We start from the raw sequence: 21264 nt of genomic DNA, 5'->3' as shown, positions 1-21264 counted from the left end.
TTTCATTTACCTACTCTGTCCAGTTTTCCTCGATGTAACTATTTATGGATAAGATGACCTGGATGACTGGAAACCCACGTAGACTGACGTTTTTAGTGTTTTAGATGATGGTGTTAGCGCTGTGTTAGCGCAGGTGAGTGACATAGGTACTTATGTACAGTGTGTGTGTTCTGACTCACGGTGAAAATCGAGTTATGTAGCACCGTAGGAACTCCGACGTAAATCTAGGACTCCCTGTACAGCGTCCTGGTCCAGATTTCCAAATTCCAAAACTTCCTTCATTCCGATTGGTTTAAACCTTTGCTGTGTTTTCACTCTGCGTCTTTAAAAAAGCATTTTAACTTCACTAAAAGTAACTTTTGGTTTACTTTTTACCAACTTTGAAACATCAGCTGAACCGATGGTATTTGATGGATGAAACAGCCTCATTTGTTGTGTCTGCGGGCTAATATTGAACTGCCAAGAGAAAGTACTTTTGAAAAAAAAAAAACACCCAACAACAATCGAACTGAGTCGACTCCTACTTACGTTAGCTTTTAGTCTGTGATCAGACGATGGTCGTTAGGACGGAAGTAACAGTGATCTGAGCTCAGAGTAGTGAAAAAACACTCTTTAACCAAAAGAATAATTATAAAAGTATTGATTTTCTGGACTATAAGTCACACTTTTTCTTTTTTTTTTTTTGGCTGGTCTGGACTATAAGTCGCACTTTTCTTCAAATTTTTTTGGCTCGGTTTAATTTCACGTTTGTTATTTTCACACTGACAGCCACTAGAGGGCACTCTAGCTGACTGGTGCAACTTATACTCCGGAGCGACTTATAGTCCGGAAAATACGGTAGTTAAGAAAGGCTTGGCTGCACACATACATAACACAACACTCACTCAGGGTCGAGGGATAAAGGAGCAATCTGTTGAAGTCACTCTGGCTAAGGCACTGCAAACTGCTCCGTACAATCTGGCGATATATATATATTCAAAAATAGGTTTTCCGTCATCAAGTGAAATTCTTGCACTCTCACGAGTCTGTTTTCACTTTCCTTGTAAGGCTGCACATGATCGTTGAGGTTACGATCGAGTGCATCCCGAGAGTGAAAGCAGGGAAACCTTAACATTTTTGAACGAATTTCTCTTAAATGTCAAATGTTCCTCCGTAGAAGGAGCGTAGCCCTTTGACTTTAAGCCGTATGAAGGGGAGCCCAGCTGGCTCTGACGGCACGCGATGATCCGTGGATTACAATGGAGACTGTGTTGCACTGTGCACACATTAGACAGATGAACATCAGGATATATGTCCGGTATATGGGCGGTATATACGCGGCTGAATTGACTTGTAAAGTGTGAGTGTTACGATCGTATAAAAAGTGAGAAAAGATGAGGACACTGTTTGCAGGAGAATGAGACGCAATAAAAGTGCCGCAGGGATGGTGAGCAGCACAGTGTCACGCTGTGTTTACACCCAGAGGCGGTTTGGTCTGGGACTGTGAAATTCCTGTAGCAAACCCTTGGCTGACCTGCCCAGAATTATTGTACTTTTCCAAACATGGTCCACCTGCGGAACAGGCATGATCCTCACGCTGTGGATTCTGTCTCTCGAAAAACCACAACAACCGTCAATACAAACCACAAGCGCAAGAACTGTTCAAATAAATGAATAGAATAGAATAAAAAAAAGTTAAGATCCAAGAACCACTTGGCAAATAGATACAGCTAAATGCTTAGCTTAAAACTCCTCATAGTAGAAAAACGTCACGAAAGCCTTCGAACAGGGACGATTCTTTTTGGTGAATGGTGTGTTGCTCAAGTGTTTTAAATCCCAGTGAATATGTGCTTAGTTTTTCCCTCCCACACGACTTTAGCCTTTATCAAGTCCTGGACCACTGGCTAATGATGTTCCGCTAACAGCAGGGAAGCTAAAGCCGTCTTCATATTCTTTAAAATACATAAACAGTAAAGTTGAGTTAAGCAGTTTTCTGGTTCCTAAAATATTAAAGGTATCACTAGTAGCATTCTTACTTGCTAATCACTGCTAACTCAGCCACACTGCTTTAGGCTTTAGCCTACCCCAGAGAAGTGAGTATGTTGTTTTCACTTTCCTTGTAAGGCTTTACATGGTTGTTGAGGTTACGATCAAGTGCATCCCAAGAGTGAAAGCAGGGAAACCTTAACATTTTTTTAACTAATTTCTCATAAATGTCACACTTTCCTCTGTAAAAGACAGAACCCAGCCACACTGCTTTAGCCTTTAGCGAACTCCCAGAGAAGCTAGTATGTCTGGCAATTAAAAAGGTTAACTATTCTTTTAGCTGATAAAAATGTATTTCATATTTTACAGTCTCTGTTTGAACCATGTTGAATTTTAGCCCAAAACAAAACCAAAGTGAACAAAATAGTAACACTCAAGTTTTTACTAAACATTAGATTTGTCTATCTTCACCGTGTCCGCTCTCTTTTTCGTTGCCTGCCAGTTGTTCTATTCTAAGCCCCCTGCCTCTGGTACTGTATCACCCACTTCTCTGGTTTGCAACACAAGAGCAACACCTGATAAGCTAACGCTACTTTGTTCTCATCTCTTCAACAACTTGGCAACAGGAGTGTAAGGAGCAGGGAGGACTTTTGTTTTGTTTTTTTTTACGGGAACTTTGCTCCTGTTGCTGTAAATGAGGAGATAAAGATGCATCACAGCTCGTTCCCCTCCTGTTTCGGGGAGTGATAAAATGCCATCACCTTCCATCAAATACACAGACAGCTGCAGCTCAAACTGGGGTCCGCTGGACCGTCGCTGGAGCTGTGAGCCACTCACGCCACTGCTGGTATCACTCAAATGACAGCTCAGAAAAGGAGATTAATCAGATACTGTGAAAGGCTCTTCACTCGCTACCGGGATGTGTGACAGACATCAGACAGATGTGCCTCCACTTATCATGTCTGATGGACGGTTGGCTACTAAATTAGGATGGACGCCTCCATTTCTGCTCTGATGGACATGGAATTTGGACTGACCATGTGAGTTCAACAGGGGTTGGTGGAAATCAAGGAGACGCCGCGACAACATGTCCATGTGAGCCATGCTTTAGATAGAATGGGTTACATTGTAGCATAGCAAACGTTCACTTTTTTGCGTAATTAGCGCAAACGTGCGACATATACTGTTTTGGTAAAGAAAGAAATTACGTTGACTTTGACATTATTATTATGCACGTTTCTGGTCCGCGACCGTCGCCGACACTGTACGGTGTGCATATAAAAGAGTCCTGGGTTCGACTCCCAGAGGAACCACATACTTGATTGGTCAACCTTCTCTTGTAAGTTGCTTTAAATAGAAGCGTCTGCTAAATGCATAAATATTTTATTATTTGTTTTTTTAACCCCATCCTATTGTAATGACATAAGAGGACCAGCAGAGGTGTCCTACTTACTTGCCTTAAGTGTATTTTTTATAGGCAGACCCTCTTTCATAGCATTTGAATACGTCGTCCATTAATGATGAACAGCCACCGTTTCCACAAACGTGCACATTAAATTCACCAGCAGAAAACAATATATAATTAACACTAGCTGCATTAACACTGAAACCTCGAGCGAGAGCGGAACAAAGACGTGTTGAAAGAAGGATGAATTATACAGTCATCTTAACTAATGTATATACATCATATCTACAGCGCACGACCTGATACGAGCCAGAGACTCTGACAGGACTGGGACCAAGCCGAGCACTAAAGTGGGGCAGAGGTAGCTGCACAAGCTGAGCGTGTAATGGGCCGTGTTTAATCTGAATCCAAGGTGTTTCGCAGCGTTCCATAATCTGATCAGCCTCATGGTGAGGACTCATTATAGGACGCGTCCCACATCCCCCTCTAAAGAAATCAGCCTTGGAGAATAATTCCACTACGGGGCGTCATTCTTCAGAAAAAGCCCCCCCACCGCTAACTGTTTCAACCTCCTGATGGCAAATCTCCAACAAATCCACCATTCTGACAGGCGAGCGTACATTTCTGCGGCCCAGAATTGTCTGTGTGTGTGTGAAACGATGAATGGCACGCATGAACGTACAGAACGTATCCCGCGGTAAATTGGAATTTTCTCATAATTACACTAAGCACAACCATGGATTATTTTTTATTTTAAGAATGTGGTTGTTTCCATAAATTATTTTACACAAACTAATGGCGAGAGAAACGCACAACACGATTAGGATGATTTACAAAAATGTGGAGACGCAAATATATAGCCCTTAATTGAATCACTAGGTGGTATACCTGTGATCAGCAGTAAACTCCACTCCTGGAGTGCACACACACACACACACACACACACACACTGATTCCCATTACAGTTATGTTCGTGCCCAGCAACCAAAGGAAATTTCAGTTTAACACAAACAAAATACCAACTACTACTGCTCCTTCCAGAAGTTAATACACTTCCTAACAATGCAATAAAGACTACATTTCCACAGTCAGGGACTTAAAATGTTAACGTTTATATCTATGTTATAATTTAGAAGCAATTTAGACATCTAGACAAGGGGTGTCAAACATACGGCCGGCGGGCCAGAAATGGCCCGCTATGTGGTTAAATCTGGTCCACTTGATCAATTTTGAAAGTAAAAAAAAAAAAAGGATGTTTATGATGATTTGATAAGTGAAGATTTCATTAAATGTGAAGGCACTTGATAAATTTTGAAAGTAAAAAAACACATCTTTATGTTGATTTGTAAAGTGAAGATTTCATTAAATGTGAAGATTTTCTAAACCACTTGTACTTCTTTAAATGAAAAAAGAGGAAAACATGGACCTGTTGTTATTTATAGGGAGTTATGTTATGATTGTACTGGTCCGGCCCACTTGACATCTTATTAGGCCGTACGTGGCTCCTAAACCAACATGAGTTTGACACCCAAACAAACCAGTGCAAAACCAGTAATGGACCAAAAGAAACTAAAGTAATTATCTAATCTTATCGTCTTATCGTTAACAGCTGAAACTTAGCTAGTGAACCATCTTAACAGCTGAAACTTAGCTACTGAATGTTAGCTATTTAATGACGCACTGTTTGCATTCTGAGGAAGTGTCCTAACTTTACTGGGAAGTATGTTTGAAGACATGACCAATATATACCTTTTCTCCACTCTGAGCTTTGACCACCTGTTTCAACCACTTTATAGGTCGAGTCCTCGTAGTTGTGAACAACTTTGACAAGCAAACATAAAATCTTAATAGCCGCCATAAAACAGAGAGAGACATCCTGTCAAGGTTTATATGAGCTGGAACCCACTGAAGCACAGCCCAACATCTCCACGGTTATGTTCTTTGAGTCAGAGTGTTATTGTTCTGTTACTGAGCGTATATGGTGTGATTCCTTTAGATTTCATTTGTTCATTAAATCCCAGGGATTTTAGGGAGGAAAAAATAATCATTCTTAAATGACCAATTAAATCATTTTGTAACTGGAAAAAGGAAATTAAATACAAAAATAAAATTGTTGTTAGTCCCTAGTCACAGGACTAAATAGGGGGTTCGTGGACTGGAAATGGTCTTAGGTGAAATCAAAACGCATTTTTTGAACCACTAAACTAGGCTAAGCTAACTGCACAACTTTAATCCAAGGAAATGTGAGTTGAAGCAAATATACATATATATATATTAGATTGAATAAGTACTGACTTGAAGGAGTTGGTTTTCACCAATGCTTTTGAAAACACTCTGTTGGCCAGAAATGGTACTGCACCTTAAACCACTCAGAAGGCAAAACAATATTTTATGACCACGTGGAACCTGTAGAGGAACCTCTGTTGGCCAGAAATGGTACTGCACCAAAACAATATTTTATGACCACGTGGAGTTCCACGTTTTGGCCCTCATGATCACGGCCATGCTCGCTGATTGAAATCAAAGCTACTGGAGTTAATTATTATAGATGTAGATTGATTTTCTTTGAGGATTTCTTTCTTGATGTATGAAATCTAAATATGCAAATATAAACACGTACGTTTGTTTTTCTGATTCATTTGCCAGTTGGATCTCTAAATTGGCAGATGGATAAAAAACCTTTGATGAAAACTATACGTTGTTTTTATGGGACCAGATCTTCAGTTCTTCTACTTTTAAACTACATGTTGCTGGTTGGAAGTGTTTTGATTGAGAAAACACACAGGCAGAAGAACACACATGAGATGTACAAACACACACGCACACACCGGAGCACGCACACCCACAAACCAAGAATACGATGATATGTACAATTATGTACAGGTATCTTATCACTGAACTTCAACCTGTTTGAGGTTTTTAAATTCAGTCAGCCCTATTTTCCCATGTGGTTGTTTTTCTAGATTTTTGAACAGCATAGATCTTTTTCAACCCTCCATTTTCTTTTTTATCTGTCAGACTATGTTGAAGTGCCCTCTGCTCTACACGCCTGGCATCATTTTAGAGGTGCGTTGAGTGCTAAAACGGATTATTGAGAGAAATTGGAACACTGATGTTGAAGAGATGGAAAGTCTCACCAAATGTGCTCTCGCATCCTTTAACATGCTCGCACACAAACATGTATACATGGATGACGCTCAGAAACACTCACACGAACTCGCACTCGAGCTCTTCCTCCCAGGTTGCCCGTATTTATCTCGCAGACCTTATATTTTTATATTGGCACAGAAGGAGATGTTTGAAAGTCTTTTTAAAGGTGACGTTGCACAGAGCGTAGCAGGCCGGATTGATGGTGCTGTTGATGTAGCACAGCCAGTAACCGATAGTCCACACGGTGTTGGGGATGCAGCTGGAGCAGAAGGTGTTAATGAGCACCATGACGTTGTAAGGTGTCCAGGTGGCTACAAACGCTACCAGGATGGCCATAATGGTGCGCGTGACTTTTTTCTCCCGTGATGGCGCTGCTTTCTTCTTCTTGTTCGGCGGCTGCTTGGTCATCTTCACAATCTTTCTTGCCACGTGATTCTGCCGCTCTGTGGCTGGTACGATCTCCACCGTGGCGTTGGACGGCGTGTAACAGTCACCCTTGGGAGATTTCGTCTTAATCTTGATGCAGGTCAGCTTGGAAGCCTCAGCCTTGGCCCGCTGACGTGGGACCGGTTGACTCGTCTCCAGGCTGGAGTTGGCAGTGGACGGCGCCACCTCGTCATCCTTCTGGTTGGATACTGCAACGCTGCCAGACGTCGAGTCATTTGAGCTCTCCTTTTCTTCGCCCGCAGCACAGTTCTCCCTGGCGTCACCCTCAATTTCAGCCTCAGCGTTTGAGGAAGGTCCTTTACCATTTTGCAGCTTCCCATCATGCTCGTTGGCACCTGCATCGGCGTTCTGGCCTTGGGAATGCCCCGCGTTCTCACCTGGTACATTATTGTTGTTCGGTATTGGTGTGTTGTTCATCCTCTGGCAAGGAGACAGTGGTTCTGGGTTGGCTCCTGATGGCTTGCGATTATCCTTCTTTACTCGACTCTTGCTCGCTCTGGAGATCTGCCAGTAGAGCTGAATCATAATGATGACTGGCAGGTAAAAGGCGGCAATGGCCGTGCCAAAAGTGACAGCAGCATTAGAGAAGAATTGGATGTAACACTCCTTCTCAGGAACTGTCCGTCCCCCAACAATGAACTGCCAGAAGAGAATGGCAGGCGCCCAGAGAATAAAGGACAGGACCCAGGCAGCGGCGATCATCATTCCTGCCATCTTGGTGGTCCTTTTGACAGGGTAGCTGAGGGGCTTAGTGACACAGAAATATCTGTCAAAGCTGATGATGAGGAGATTCATGACAGACGCATTGCTGACAACGTAGTCCAAGGCCAACCACAGGTCGCACACCACGGGCCCAAGGGGCCAGTAGCCTATCACGATGTAGACCGTGTACAAGTTCATGGAGCAGAGTCCGATAATTAGGTCAGCACATGCAAGACTGAATAGAAAATAGTTGTTGACAGTTTGTAGGTTTCTGTTAACTTTGATGGACAGCATGACCAGGATGTTTCCAATAACAGTGACCAAACTGAGGGACCCGGCCACCAGTACGATGAACACCACCTCCACGGTCTTGTAGGGACTTTCATTCTCTTCCACCACTTCTGTCTCATTGCCTTCAGAGGCATTCCAGTAGGTGAAATTCAATACATCCATGGCATTTGGTCTCTTGTTGCCGCCTCCTACTCAGATGGCACCTACAGAGACACAACAAAAGAGAGAATTTGCAATTAGACTCGTGTGTCATTGTCGTAGCTTTAGTCTTTTTTAAGGAACTTCTTTTTTTTGCATTGATATATGCCCTTAAGAACTGTTTTATTAATTTAAATTTGTTATTGAATTTTCCTTTTAGTTTAGGCCACCTGTTATTTTCTCTTTAAAAATTTGTTATTGAATTTTCCTTTTAGTTGTGTTAATAGTTTAGGCCACCTGTTATTTTCTCTATGAGCCTCACAATTTTGCATCCAGTCCAGGCCAAATTGGACAGTTTTGTGGGCCAAATTTGGCCCGCGGGCCACCAGTTGATCACCACTGCCCTAAATAGGGTCCACAAAGTGGCCAGTTTACCTGTCAGCTTTTATCAGCATATTGGATATTCATCCACGTTGGGACTGACAGATTCACAGATTTAAACATAAAACCTGTAGCGATCATAAAAAACACATTTTTTACCAAATCATCAGTTCTGTGCTACGTGACCTCATGTAACATCGGCTTTTAGTCAGTCTGTGAGTATTTGAAATAACAGCCAAATGTGATTGCACCCCCATTACAGCGCCAATTAAAAGCACAGATATCTGCCACTGAAGGTTTTGCTTTTTACATAATTACCGCCTGAATCGCATGTTCCCATTAGACATTTAATGTGATCCAAACCACCAACATCGAAAAGGATGTTGCTGAATCCAAACAGGTAAACAAGTGACAAAACATCATTGACGCAAAGGAGAAGACACATCCAAATATGGCAACACAATTACCTGAAAAAGTTGGACAAAACTCTGGGTAACTTGAGGGCAAATTAACTTTTGCGAAGACAAATAGTTGTTTACTCACCGGACTAATGGGTTTATTAGCCTTCGTGATTAATTCGGCCAATAACTCTCTCTCTAAATACTGCGTGAACTTCTAACACTAAGAGGTAAAATAAATAGCAGGACCAGGCAGCTATTTTTATCTCGATGAATGTCGATGTGATGTATGTTAAAGTACCTTTGCTGTCACTATAAAACATATGCCTTCAGGACCAGCAAGGACTTCTCTGCTGGACTAAGCAGAATCATTGGCCCGCAAGAATATTCATAGAATATTCATAGAATAATACAGTATAGAGTATTCTATTCTCAACTTTAATCTTATTTGCTCTACTTCCTGTCACATATGCTTGGGGTTTTTTTTTCCGTTTTTTTTTTTATCCAATCATATTTCTGCTTCATGTGTTGCCAGGTTGAATGAAATCTCATCTAAGGCCTTCAGAACCAGTAGTGTGGCAGCAGGGAGCCTTAACTGAATGGCAATAAGACTGACTGTTTAACCAATCAGAGTTTGACTTGGCATCAAGCTGGCACACCAAGGCTTTCTCGCTGGCCTGGAGTTCCCAGCTGCATCTAACGAGTTGCATGATTGTAAACTCAAGTTTTCTCCACGTCCACTGCTTCTGTCGAGAGGACATTTTCAACCTAAAGCCATTTAAAACATATGCAATAAATACGACGGGAGAGACTGGACTTTCATTATTAACATGGATGAGGATAGAAAATGACTTGGAACGCATGGATAATTCACCGTGGAGAATCTGAACTCATCCTAAGGAAAGAGGAGGATGGACGTTTGAGTACAACTAGCAGGAGTTTTGGTGAGTAAAATGCTTATCTTTTTAATAATATTGTAATGTATTTTGTTATTATTGATGTGCGTTATGTCACAGCTGTGGCTGAATTGAGTTTTGTAAATTTGTTGCTTCAGTAATGGCGTTATTATGGCTACATGACTTATCGCTGATATAACAACTTGTAATACTACATTTCTGCATAATATTGATGCTTAATGACATCATTAAGATGTGGATTTGCTCAGTCATTGAAGGCCGAGGTGAAAATTGCACGCTCAGTCATTGAAGGCCGAGGTGAAAAATGCACTGTACACCTTTTTTGAACCAAGGACCGGTCGGCCAGTACTCTGGTCCAGTAGTAGCACGGAAACTGCCAGATTATCTTCAAATGAGTAAAGTAAATGAATATGACTGGATTCTCATAAAATGAAGTATATTTTTCATTGTGTTCCACTGCGGCCCAGTAACAAATGACCTACGAATTAGTACCAGTTCGCGGACCTGGGGTTGGGGACCCCTGCTGTATGCCACTGGTATATACCCCATATAAATCCAAGAGTTGTTTTTACTAATGTAAACTGCTCAGATTGATCCGTTGTTTTTGTTCATTTACAAATTTAACAAAGTCATGGTCAATTAGGAACCAGCGTTTATTTCACTGAATTCTTCCTTTATAAAGGAAGCGAAGGTTGAGATGAAGTTTTTAGATTCACGAACATAAAGTGAAGGAAGACATGAAGGAACACTGTATCACATGAAAGCAGACGGTCCCTGAAAAGAGCAGCCGAGAGAAGTTTCTTCTGCCACTTACCCCGCACAACTGAGTTCAGTAGCAGCTTCAAAAGGAATGAATAACAAAAATAGAGCAGACATTTTTTTATCTTTAAAAATACTTCAGTTCTAACTAGCGCTAAAGTGAGTCTTCTAACACCTCACAAGAGAATTCTTTTGATCCCTGTGCGACCCTTCAGTTCCTCCTATAACCTTAAACAATGGAAAACGCCTGTTATTGAAAACCTTTCTTTGATTTACAAACTGCTCAGCTCGACACTTCACGAGCTTTTGATATGAGAAAGAATGTGTTATTTCTCTGTCTTGTACGGATGTGCTCTTAATGCAACTTTTTTGGGCTCCTACTCTACATGAGTGGAGGGGGAGTCGTCTCATCTCAGTGTGACATGAATATTATCAGGAAGGAGCAGCTCAACTCAGTGTTTCAAACGACTCGTTCAAGACGAAAACGGCTAAATTCAGCGCTCCTCCAACGCTATTTTACTGAACAAAAGAGAAAAGCTAGAAAGATAAATAATACAAATCTACAAATTTGCCCCCCCCCAAAAAAATCCAGCGCTCCTCCAACAGCTACGCTACCCCAAAATAATCACCTCAATGCCTTTAAATTTTCACTTATTGTCTGTACAATTTAGCATCTTTTTTTAATTTTGATACCTTGGATCTGAACAGTCCTATTATTTTTGTGACTTTCAGAATGTGAAGCCAGACAAATCGCAACGTGGCTAATGAAGTCTTTGAGTCATACAAGCGTGGCTCGAGAGCTGTCTCGTCCAAGGCTTTGCAATTTGAGGCTTAAGGTCTTAAAACGCAGTTGAGCAGAGTTGCTGGATAACTAGTGAACACTCACTTATCTACCACAACAGAAATCCCTAATCATTGCATTAGGCATGGAGCTAAGCTGCCCCTAATCCCCTTAAAATGCTCCAAGTCCACCATTTTGTATTCAAAAACACCAACAATACCAATGGGATGCACTTGTGGCTCACTAGAGACAAGTGGATTAGGGAAGCCAAGTGCATCAGTATTGATGGTCACTGTTAACTCCTCTACCTCCTGCCTTTCCTCCATAGCTCAGTGACCATGGATGTTTTTTCTAAAGCAGGTAGAGTCAACCACTGATGTATGAATCCCACTGCCCCTCTTCATCTTATCTTGACAGGAAACAAACTGTTTTGTTGATTAGTGTGTAAATATTGGTTATGAGAAGAGCATTAGCATTTACATATTGAAAAAAAGAAGACCCACTGTGACCACTACCACTTCAAAGGCTCTGGCTCAGTGCTTTGACTGCAGCCAGATGGGATTTCAGTCAGTTACTGAAGCAATTCCTTTGCAAGTTTGACAATGTTAGCAAATGCTGAATTTGTTGCCTCGTCACACATCTATTTCATTCAACTGGTTCCTTTAAAAAAACAATTAACCCTTCGAAGGTCGTTTAAGCACATAGGCACCACCTCATACTGTAGGTAAAGTACCATATTTTCTGGAATGTAAGTCACACTTCTTTTTATACTCTGGCTGGGTTTGCGACTTATGTATAAAAATATATAATTTCACGTTTGTTATTTTCACACTGACAGCCACTAGATGGCACTCTAGCTGGCTGGTGTGACTCCTGACCGACTTATACTCTGGAAAATATGGGACCACGTGTTCAAGCAATGCCATGAGCAAGAGCAAGATGGCCGCCTCTAAGATGGTTTAAGTTGTTTTTTTGGTATACAATGTAAAAAAAACCGCCGCAGCCATTTCAACACGGTTTTTTTGGTATACAATGTAAAAAAAAAAAGGTTTTGGCAATACAGCAGCCATTTCAATACATCTATCAATCATAAATGTTTGAATGAAGGAAGGGAAAGTGACAGGTGGTGACAGATCACTTTCTCGAAAGAAGATTGGCTATATTTAACCACATCTGTTGATACGTTCAATATAGACTTTATGTGCAACAGCTTTGTGTATTTCCCTGGATTTTTCCTGCCTCTCTTATTCAATAAACTGCATGGAAAGACACAAAAATTAGACAGGTCAGTTGCTGCCATGGGAGGAAGTGTATAAATGAGCCAGAGTATTGTTGGGAGTTGAGACTTTGGTATTCCTAGAAATGGCTCACTAGAGCTGAAAATTGCTTATGCCCTGTGGGGAACTACAGGACAGAACCTTTACCCTGTTCTCAGCTTCTGTCCCCAATTTGTCTTCTGAAGTCGACTTTTGTCTGATCAGAAGCCCCGTGCTAGCAAACCACATATACTGAATATGCAAAGCAACTGCCTAGGCGTGATGCATGTCGCTAAAAGTCAACAGGTGTTTGCCATCTGCTGATGTAGCTGCAGGAATACAGGCAGAAATCAAAGTCTTCAGACTTGACACTTGTGCCGAAGCTGCTTTTAATCATTCCATACATTTTTATTTCCGGGCCCCCCTCTGTGGGAGTGTGCTAGGTCAGGTTTGCATTTACAGTATTTGTCACTTGCAGAGAAGCCTGACTGGAATGCTGAAGCCGTCAGTGCTGCAGCAGCACGTAGTCCACGGTGGCAGGGAGCAGAATAAAGCCTGGATTTAGGCTCCAAGTCTCAAAGCTAAGCCTTGTTTATCGCAGATGTCAGCTTTGCAGACAAATGTTTAGAGAGGTGGTGTAAATACAACAGTCTGTGTTAAATATGATAAATGTAGCCATATTAGTGTTGGCGAGCTAACAAAGTGGATGTCTGAGACAGAGCTGACATCCTCCTGGTCTAGAGGAGTTCTAGAAAAAGAAAATATCAGATCATTTTTTTCAACCTTGTGTTATGCAAAGTACTGTTTACAAGAGACTGTCATTCAGCACACAGCATTATTAATGGCAATAGATTATTTTGAATATTCCTCCTATATTTATGCTATAAGCATTTAGTGCTACATGTGTAGCTAAGCTCGCCTTAGTTAGTTATAACTTGACTAACCTTTAGCTTTTTGGATTAAAGCCTTTGTTTTACAGTGTTTGGTAGTTAAAGTATCAACCAGATCCTTTTCCAATTGTGTTTTGTCCTAAATCTGGTGTATTTTTAGCAGAAGAGAAGACAGTGGAAAGTCTTTGGTCAGACTGGGTCAGAAACCTGCCAAAGAGCAGAATGACACAGGGTTAATCGCTTTACCTCCTTCTGTCAACCCTCACCTTTAATCTTCTTGTCTCCTGTGCCCTCTATTCTAGTACACGAAGACCAGACCCACTGTATGACTCAGACCTGGTTGGGTTTTAAATATCGCAATTAACCTACAAACGAAATCTGTTGCTACTGAAATCTTTTAAAAGCAACAGTTTAAAACACCTCTGTCTTTACCTGAGCTGAGCCTCATACAAGGAGAGGAAGTATATAGGGAAAAGAAAGTGGTATCTTTCAGCCTAGAAAATTTAATCTGCTTAAATACAGTTGTGGACGTCAAGGCTTTCCCTGTCATTCATGGATCAAAGTGGATTTAAGTTGTGCAGTTATTTTTAGATCAGGAAATGTACAGTCGCAGGACTTTGACTGTATTTAATTGGTCAGTGGTTTGTCATGTAGATTAACTAGCTGATGGAATTTAGAGAGATGTGATTGGTAGTCTGAGTAAATTATATTGTTATTCAAGAATATGTTGTGGTATGATGTGCAGTTAATAGGTAGAAATCCACAGCTGTTAGTAACAAGAGCAAAAACTAGATATATATATATTGCTTTGTCTATCTGACAGACAATTGTGGCCCATACATTTCTAGTTAATGTTAGAAAGTAAAAGTTTGTGATAATTCTGAGGTTATGAGCAACATTTAGATTTTTTTTTACCATATGGGACTTTCAAAGTAAGGTAAAAACCTGTGGATAGTGGTTCACAAAATTGGCAAAGTTGGATTTTTTTTACCATATGGGACTTTCAAAGAGTCCAGGTATTTTTCAAAAACCTGTGCAAAGCAGTTCACAAAATTGGCAAAGTTGGACTTGTCTGATTCTTAAGAGACAGTTCCTCTCTCTTTCAAGAGGGTTCTTCAGTGCTTGTTATAAAATGACCTGAATGACTGAGAACCTACACAGACTGTAACAGTACTGGTGCAAACCCAGTTCAAGTCACACTAGCAACAGGTTTATTCCTGGCTGTGCTCAGGGGCTCAGACTGTGAGGTCATTCACTGGCTCATTACGTCATAGTACAACGTTTTATTTTGCGTGTCACCCAAGGGACCAGTACGTCTACAGAGACTGTTCCAGAGAGACCGCGTTCTTCAATAAAGGACACAATTAGAAGCCGCGACTTCTCGCCCTTGCAGGTGTAGCAAAGCCTCTTAAAAAGAGAAAACTACAACAACGCTTGTGTTAAATGGGAACGAAGGAAGGAAAGTTAATGGAGAGTTAACGAGCAGGAAATGGCATCCAAGTGGGCGGAAAAACAAGCTGTGATAATCTGCAAACGCTGGAATACTCCGAGTTTCCCCAGAGAACCTGTAGAGGGCCATGTGCCGCTGCGCACCACGCGAGTCAAACAAGCACAAAGTGCTCACAAGAGGATCTGGTTGTACCTTCGTTTGCAAAGGTCATTTTATTGAAAGGCTATAAAAACAAAAAAAACAATTAGGTAAATCATCTAAATTATTAAATCAGTTCCCGTGAGACCATTCTGTGAAACAAAAGGAGCAGTTCAGAAGTTTTATGCAGAATCATGTTCTAGAAAACCAGAGCTTCAAACAACATCTTAATCGTATATTTAATATGAAAAAGTCTATCCAGACTGTTAGCAGGTTTATATTGACAGCATACGTATATAGAGAGAGCAAAACAAGGTCTAAGACCAGGGTGTGGTGCACGAGCTGCCACTAGGGGGTGCACGAGACAAAAATGTGATGGTGGTTTGGAGTATTATTTTAAATGGGATTGTAAACATATCCTTTTTTAAAATATAAAAATCAAAAGCTGATATTTTATTTAATAAATAATTGAAACTTATTTGGACCAAACATTTTGAACTTACATTCTGTAATTACACTAATGCCAAACCATCCATTTTCATTCGCTTATCCATTACCGGGTCGCGGGGTCAGCAGTCTCCATGACCACCACCCAAATCACACTGCCCCGTACCAACCCCCCTGAACCTTCCTGCAGGTGGTGAGTCCACTGGAAGGTACCAACCGCCCTAACTGGGATTCGATCTTGCCCAGGAGGTGAACCCTGGGGTTCCACACCAATGACAGAGACATTGACTCTGGGCCAAAGCGCCACATAAGACTAATGTCTACAAATAAACTTAGAAAGAGCTCTGACTCTGACCTTCAGGAATCATACTCATACTGATTTACAGCAAATTATCTATGGCCACACAGCAGTGCCATTGCAGGGTGGCCTCTTCTTGCCGTGTTCCATCTTTCACACGGCGAATAGTCAGAGATCAACCTTTTTGATACTGAGACCTTACACACGTGTCATAAAAGAGCGTCATGTGACACTCCCTGCTCTTTACTGCTATCGTAAACATCCATTACTTTCAAAATCCATCACGTGCACTTTAAAGGTAAAATGACAGGGAGTGTGCTTCAACTTGCTGCTGCACGGAGATGAAACAGATAGGGAGAGGCAGGATCACTTACTCTGAACATATGCCATGTTCGTGAAGAGATCGTTCAGACACGCAGTTCTAACAATAGGAGACAGAAAAGCGGTCTGTTATGTGTCACCTGCCTTCTGGGATGCAAAATCCACCATATTTGTGCTTGTATGGAATGATCCAAGTCCTCAAGCAACCTGGACACGTAAGGCAGATGAGTCAGTTTTCCATCGTCATACTGGGACCACCCCGAGGCAGCTTGGACGTGAGGGACATGTCACAATATTATTTTTCTTTTGGCCCTTTTTCAAAACATTTTTTTTTTCACATCAACAGACTGAGTAAGATTTAACAGGGACAGTAAAGCCCTGCACGACGCACCCTAAAGATTCGGCTTTAATTAACGAAATAGCCCATGTTTAATTAAACTTCTTGTTGTTGGGAACATGAGTAGTTTGAGTGGTTTTAACTATCCCATTAGTCTGAGTCTCACAGGCGTTGTTGTGTTTCTGTAGGGAACGTTTATCCGGAATGTTTATCCACTGAGATATGTGACACCATCAACAATGTTTTATTGAATTACTGCCATTATTAGGAGGAACTCATATTACAGGGTTTCTCAGTAATATCACCATTTCCCATAAATGTATTAAGAAAGTCTTGCTGCGTCATTCCGACGCAAGCGTTAAAACAAATTTAGCTTGGCAAGCGGAATGGACGCATATGTCATGAGGCACTACATGTGGATGATGGCTTTGATTAAAGTCGCCGGTTGTTTTTTGGAACATGTTAGGCTTCATTATTGCTCCCAGGCGTAAGTCCGACTCTTCTGATGTTTTACGTCCCAAATTATGATGTTACCACTGGGTTAGAGTAGGTGAGTGACACATGAAGGTTCTGACTTACAGTGAAAATCGAGTTACGTTGCGCTATAGAAATGGAATTCTGACATGAGTCAAAGGCCCTCTGTAGATGAACTTTCTGAGTTTCTGAGTTCCTTTTTTTAATCTTACAGCTAGTACAACTAGCCAAGCTCTGCAGCTCACAGTCTCACTGGGCAGCTCTGTAATGCAATTGGTCGTCATCTGTCCAAAACCGTTTAGTCTTTCACTCTCCTCTCATTAACCAAAAACCAGGCTATAATCAGACTTCACTCTCATTACTCGTGGAGTTCTGCAGTACAGCCCTGGCGTACGCTCATGGATGCCACTCTACTGTAAACTACAGTATTTAAAGAATGCTAATGTGTGTCAGAAACCACAACTGTGCACAAAGAAGAGAAAACCTTTGAGCCAGGAAGAGAGAGTATTGACGTTTACATTTTCGTCTCCAATAAAATATACGCTCACTTTTGATTATCTAATCTGTGTCCCTGTGGTTTAAAAATAGAACAGCGATGATTGTTCCTGGATGATACAGTGCCTGCGTTCCCCCAAGGCTCATCTCTGAAACACCTACTGCATTGGTTGCTCTGATTCAGATATCTCCAGAAATGACTTTGCTTGCTCAGGCACACTGTAATGTACCGTTGTTGAATCTGGCAATAGGGCCTCGTACTGTGTCGATGCTATCCGGTAAGTAACGTGCCCCTCCTTAAGAGTGACACCAGGGCTGTTTTCCTTTGCTATATTACCTCTGGGACTCCCCTGCTGTCCCTGCTACCTCATACAATGCATGGCAATGAGCTGGCTTGCTCGTCTTTCCAGGCGGCTGCTGGCTCATTACTGAATTCACATTGAGCAAGACTTAGGATGGAGTGGGTTCAGTAATCGCCTCATGCAGCGTCCCTGCTCTGGGACTTCCTCTCTCCGAGGCTTTGTTCAATTAAACCCTGCTACTGGTTGCTATCACTGAGCAAGTGTATGGTGGTCACGTCATATGCCTATGTGGAAAAAACAACAACAACAAAAAACAATTCGCATTAAAGTAGTAGTTGTAAAGGGGGTGAGTACAAAAGTTTCGCTCGGTTGCAAGTTAAGTCTACTCTATTCCCTTAGCTTCCACCATCTTTGGTAGTTTGTGTTGCATCATCCCAGATTATTACCGTATTTTCCAGACTATAAGTCGCACTTTTTTTTCATCCTTGGCTGGCTGAGTTTGTGACTTCTACTCTGGAGCGACTTATAGTCCGGAAAATACGGTATAGTTTGTCTCAGACTTCCTCAATATGAACGTTTTTGAATTTGGTTTCTCAGTACAAATAGCAGCTTTTTTTCTTTTATTACTTTTGTTTTGTACAAATGTCACAAAAACTGAAATTAAAACTGGGAGATCACTATAAAATTCAATCTTTGTGTGGCTAAAAAAGAGCAGTTTTTGACTATAGTGATGTAGTTTAAATGATAGCATCTTATGAATTGTCTCAACCTCCCTGACAAAATAGATTAGATAGACCTAATCACTGGCATATTTTGTTTACAAATCTTCCTTCATATTTCAAGGCCTTCATCAGGAAGATATGCATGGTAAATTAGGGTATTAGGGTCTCTGGGTTTTTTCTTTCTGCATGTTCCACAAATCTGGACTGAATTTGGAGAAAGGGTTTAGTTACGCTGTGATTTGTGCTTGGTATAAACTGCAGACGTAGTTAAATATTAGAGCTGGTTTGGCTGAATGTTTTTTTAAGACAACGCTTAATTTATTTTGAGTCAGCTGAGTTGCTTTAAGTACTCCTATTTGTTTTAAGTATGTGTTTAATCTATGAGTTTTACATTGTGGATTTTATTGATGCACGTTTATGTGAGCCTCTGTCTAAATGTTTTTGTTAGTTGGAAACTTGTTTTATGGGCTGCTGCCTAACATTACTTGTCCTGCAGTAGATGTCATAAGTCTGGGTATAACCACAAATATCTTGAGTCAGTTTTACTATTTTAAGGATTAAGGTATTAACTTGAATATGTCAAGTAGGAGAGGATTATTCCACTTGTAACGTGACAAATGATTTTAGTGGTTTGAGTTTGGGATTCGTCATATTGGGTTGGTGAATCACGCACAAACACCAAGTGCAGACAATTCTTTCAATTCTCTTGAACAACAACAAAACAATTTAACTTTCTGTGCTCAATGTAAATTTAGTTCAAAACGAGCTGTGCAGTATCTCTTAAGAAGACCATATCAGCAACTAGACATTGCCTTTTTAAAGAATCCAAATTGCTCTGCTATCATCCTTGTCACCCGGCTAATGTCCTGTCCTCGTTCCCTTGTACTGTATATGTCTTGTCTGTGGTGATGTAATCATGTTGGCACCATCCCACCGTGATGACGTTGTGGTGCTCATTAAGATGGAGGAAGAAGAAGTAAAAATGAAAAATAGTCAGGACAGACAAGGGGGAGGAGATTAAGTGCATGGTCATAGGATTTGTTCCATTTCATTGTTTCATGATTTCTGTGTTCGTCAACCATCCCTTCCCTTCAAACCACGCCTTTCTACTGTGAATCAGAGTTAAAGGATGAAAAGCCAGAGGTTAAATGTTTTGCGTTTGGAAAGGTTCCATTTGTGGTACTTACCAGAATAAATGTCACGGATACTCTACATCATATACTCTAATTCTAGGGTCAGATTTAAAAGGCAGTAAAATGAGATCAAATGCTATGCAGATGATTCTGTACTATCCAAATATTTGTGCAGCAGATCTTTCTTTCTTAGACATGTATGAAGAAAAAATTTCACCTTGTTTCAGACTAAGCTGAAGTTGCAAAAAAGCTCTCCAAAGACGGGTTACTGTTTGTTGTAAAAATGAACATTGTGGACTCAAAGCTTCATCCTAACCAAATCAGGATGTTGGCAAGTCATTTTTTGTCCGAAAACATAGAATAAGACCTTACCAGGTGTTAGAGGTAAAAGCAAATTTTATTGTGACTATTCCTGCTTCAAACTCACCTTCTTTCAATATATTCACTCTGTGGGCAGACCAGGCAAAACTTCTTGATTACTTGTGTAAGATTTGCACGCTTTTGGCTGGTCGTCATTTTTAAAATGTTTGGAGTTGCCATTTAGGCTAATCTTGGGCTAGGCTACTTGTCTTTGTTGCTCTCAAATGCTGAAGCCCAATCAAAGCAAGTGCATCCCTCTGTGCCATTCCTAAACTCTCAATGATCCATCTCCGAGTGTCTCCTAATTCCTCTTACACCCTAACGTATTTTAATTTGCATTTACTTTTCCTTACCCACTTTCTCGTAATGAACAAATTTAGCAATTAGTGCTTCCTTCAAGGACTCCTTCAATAATGGAGTTCAAGTGTCGCCTCTCATTTACAAGTTGCAGTGGTTAAAAGTTGTAACTAAAAGAAGTCCATTTTAAAAGAAAGAGAGAAAGAAAGATTTCACATCACAACACTCAAGTTTTTTCCCCCCTTTGTCTTTTAAAATGCAAAGGCTAAACCAAAAGTCAGGAGTCTGTAGCAAACTGTCTATTTCAATGTAGCATTTTGGGACCAGCAATCCAAGAACCAGTGATGTATGAAGGCTCTCCATGGATGTTCTCTAGCAGAGGGATCTGTCTCACACAGCTTTCAGCAGTGTCAGATAAGACAGGAATGCAATGTGCCGCAGCGAGTCACAAGTGGCCATCAGCATCACCCGGCAGTAATCTGTGCTTCTGAAGCCCGAGAGCTGCGGTTGAAAATAAAGCTGACAGAGGCTGAGCCACGGGCAACATCCCTGATCCAAAAAACAGATGAGCCGACGCTGACAAGCTTTCCTTCTGTGGTCACCGGCTCCTGTCTAGCCACCTATGAAGAGTTTAATTTAGGTTGGAAGGTATTTAACAGACAGGGTTCATTTTTAAAAATAATGAAAAGCAGATTATATTTACATAATCCAAATTATCACCTCGGTAATTAAGTGGAATAAAATGGCTTTTAATTGCAGAGCCAAAGTAAATTCTACGGGTGCTACTGGGCCTGTTATCAAGCTGCTTTACTCCTAAAGCTAGCAAGAACATAGCTAGCGCATGTTCGAACATTAGCGACATGCCCCTGCAGAGCCAGAGTTTGCACATCTCCAGTTTATGGTCGAACGTGAATGACCTCATCAATGTAGGGTCTGCAGTTTCCACATAAGTTATGAGCTAATCCTCCAATATTCTAACACACCATCCAGCTTTTTTATGAGTATAAAAT

The 21264-nt window shown here is 41.0% G+C and overlaps 1 protein-coding gene across 2 annotated transcripts in view; it reads right to left on the bottom strand.

Moving 5' to 3' along the window:
- Positions 1-5812: 5812 nt before the first annotated feature.
- The window catches only part of chrm2a (cholinergic receptor, muscarinic 2a), a 72946-nt gene continuing 57494 nt past the window's right edge, over positions 5813-21264 (bottom strand). For both annotated transcript variants that reach the window (XM_025057698.1, XM_025057699.1), the window contains exon 3: positions 5813-8163. In XM_025057698.1, coding sequence (XP_024913466.1) covers positions 6623-8122 — 1500 coding nt within the window. In that variant the 5' untranslated portion in view covers positions 8123-8163 and the 3' untranslated portion in view covers positions 5813-6622. The remainder of the gene's footprint in view (positions 8164-21264) is intronic.

The sequence above is a fragment of the Cynoglossus semilaevis genome, chromosome 8 (assembly GCF_000523025.1).
Source record: "Cynoglossus semilaevis isolate Cse_v1.0 chromosome 8, Cse_v1.0, whole genome shotgun sequence".
Classification (NCBI taxonomy): Eukaryota; Metazoa; Chordata; class Actinopteri; order Pleuronectiformes; family Cynoglossidae; genus Cynoglossus; species Cynoglossus semilaevis.
Note: the sequence above shows the minus strand (reverse complement) of the source record. Positions and strands in the feature narration are given on the sequence as shown.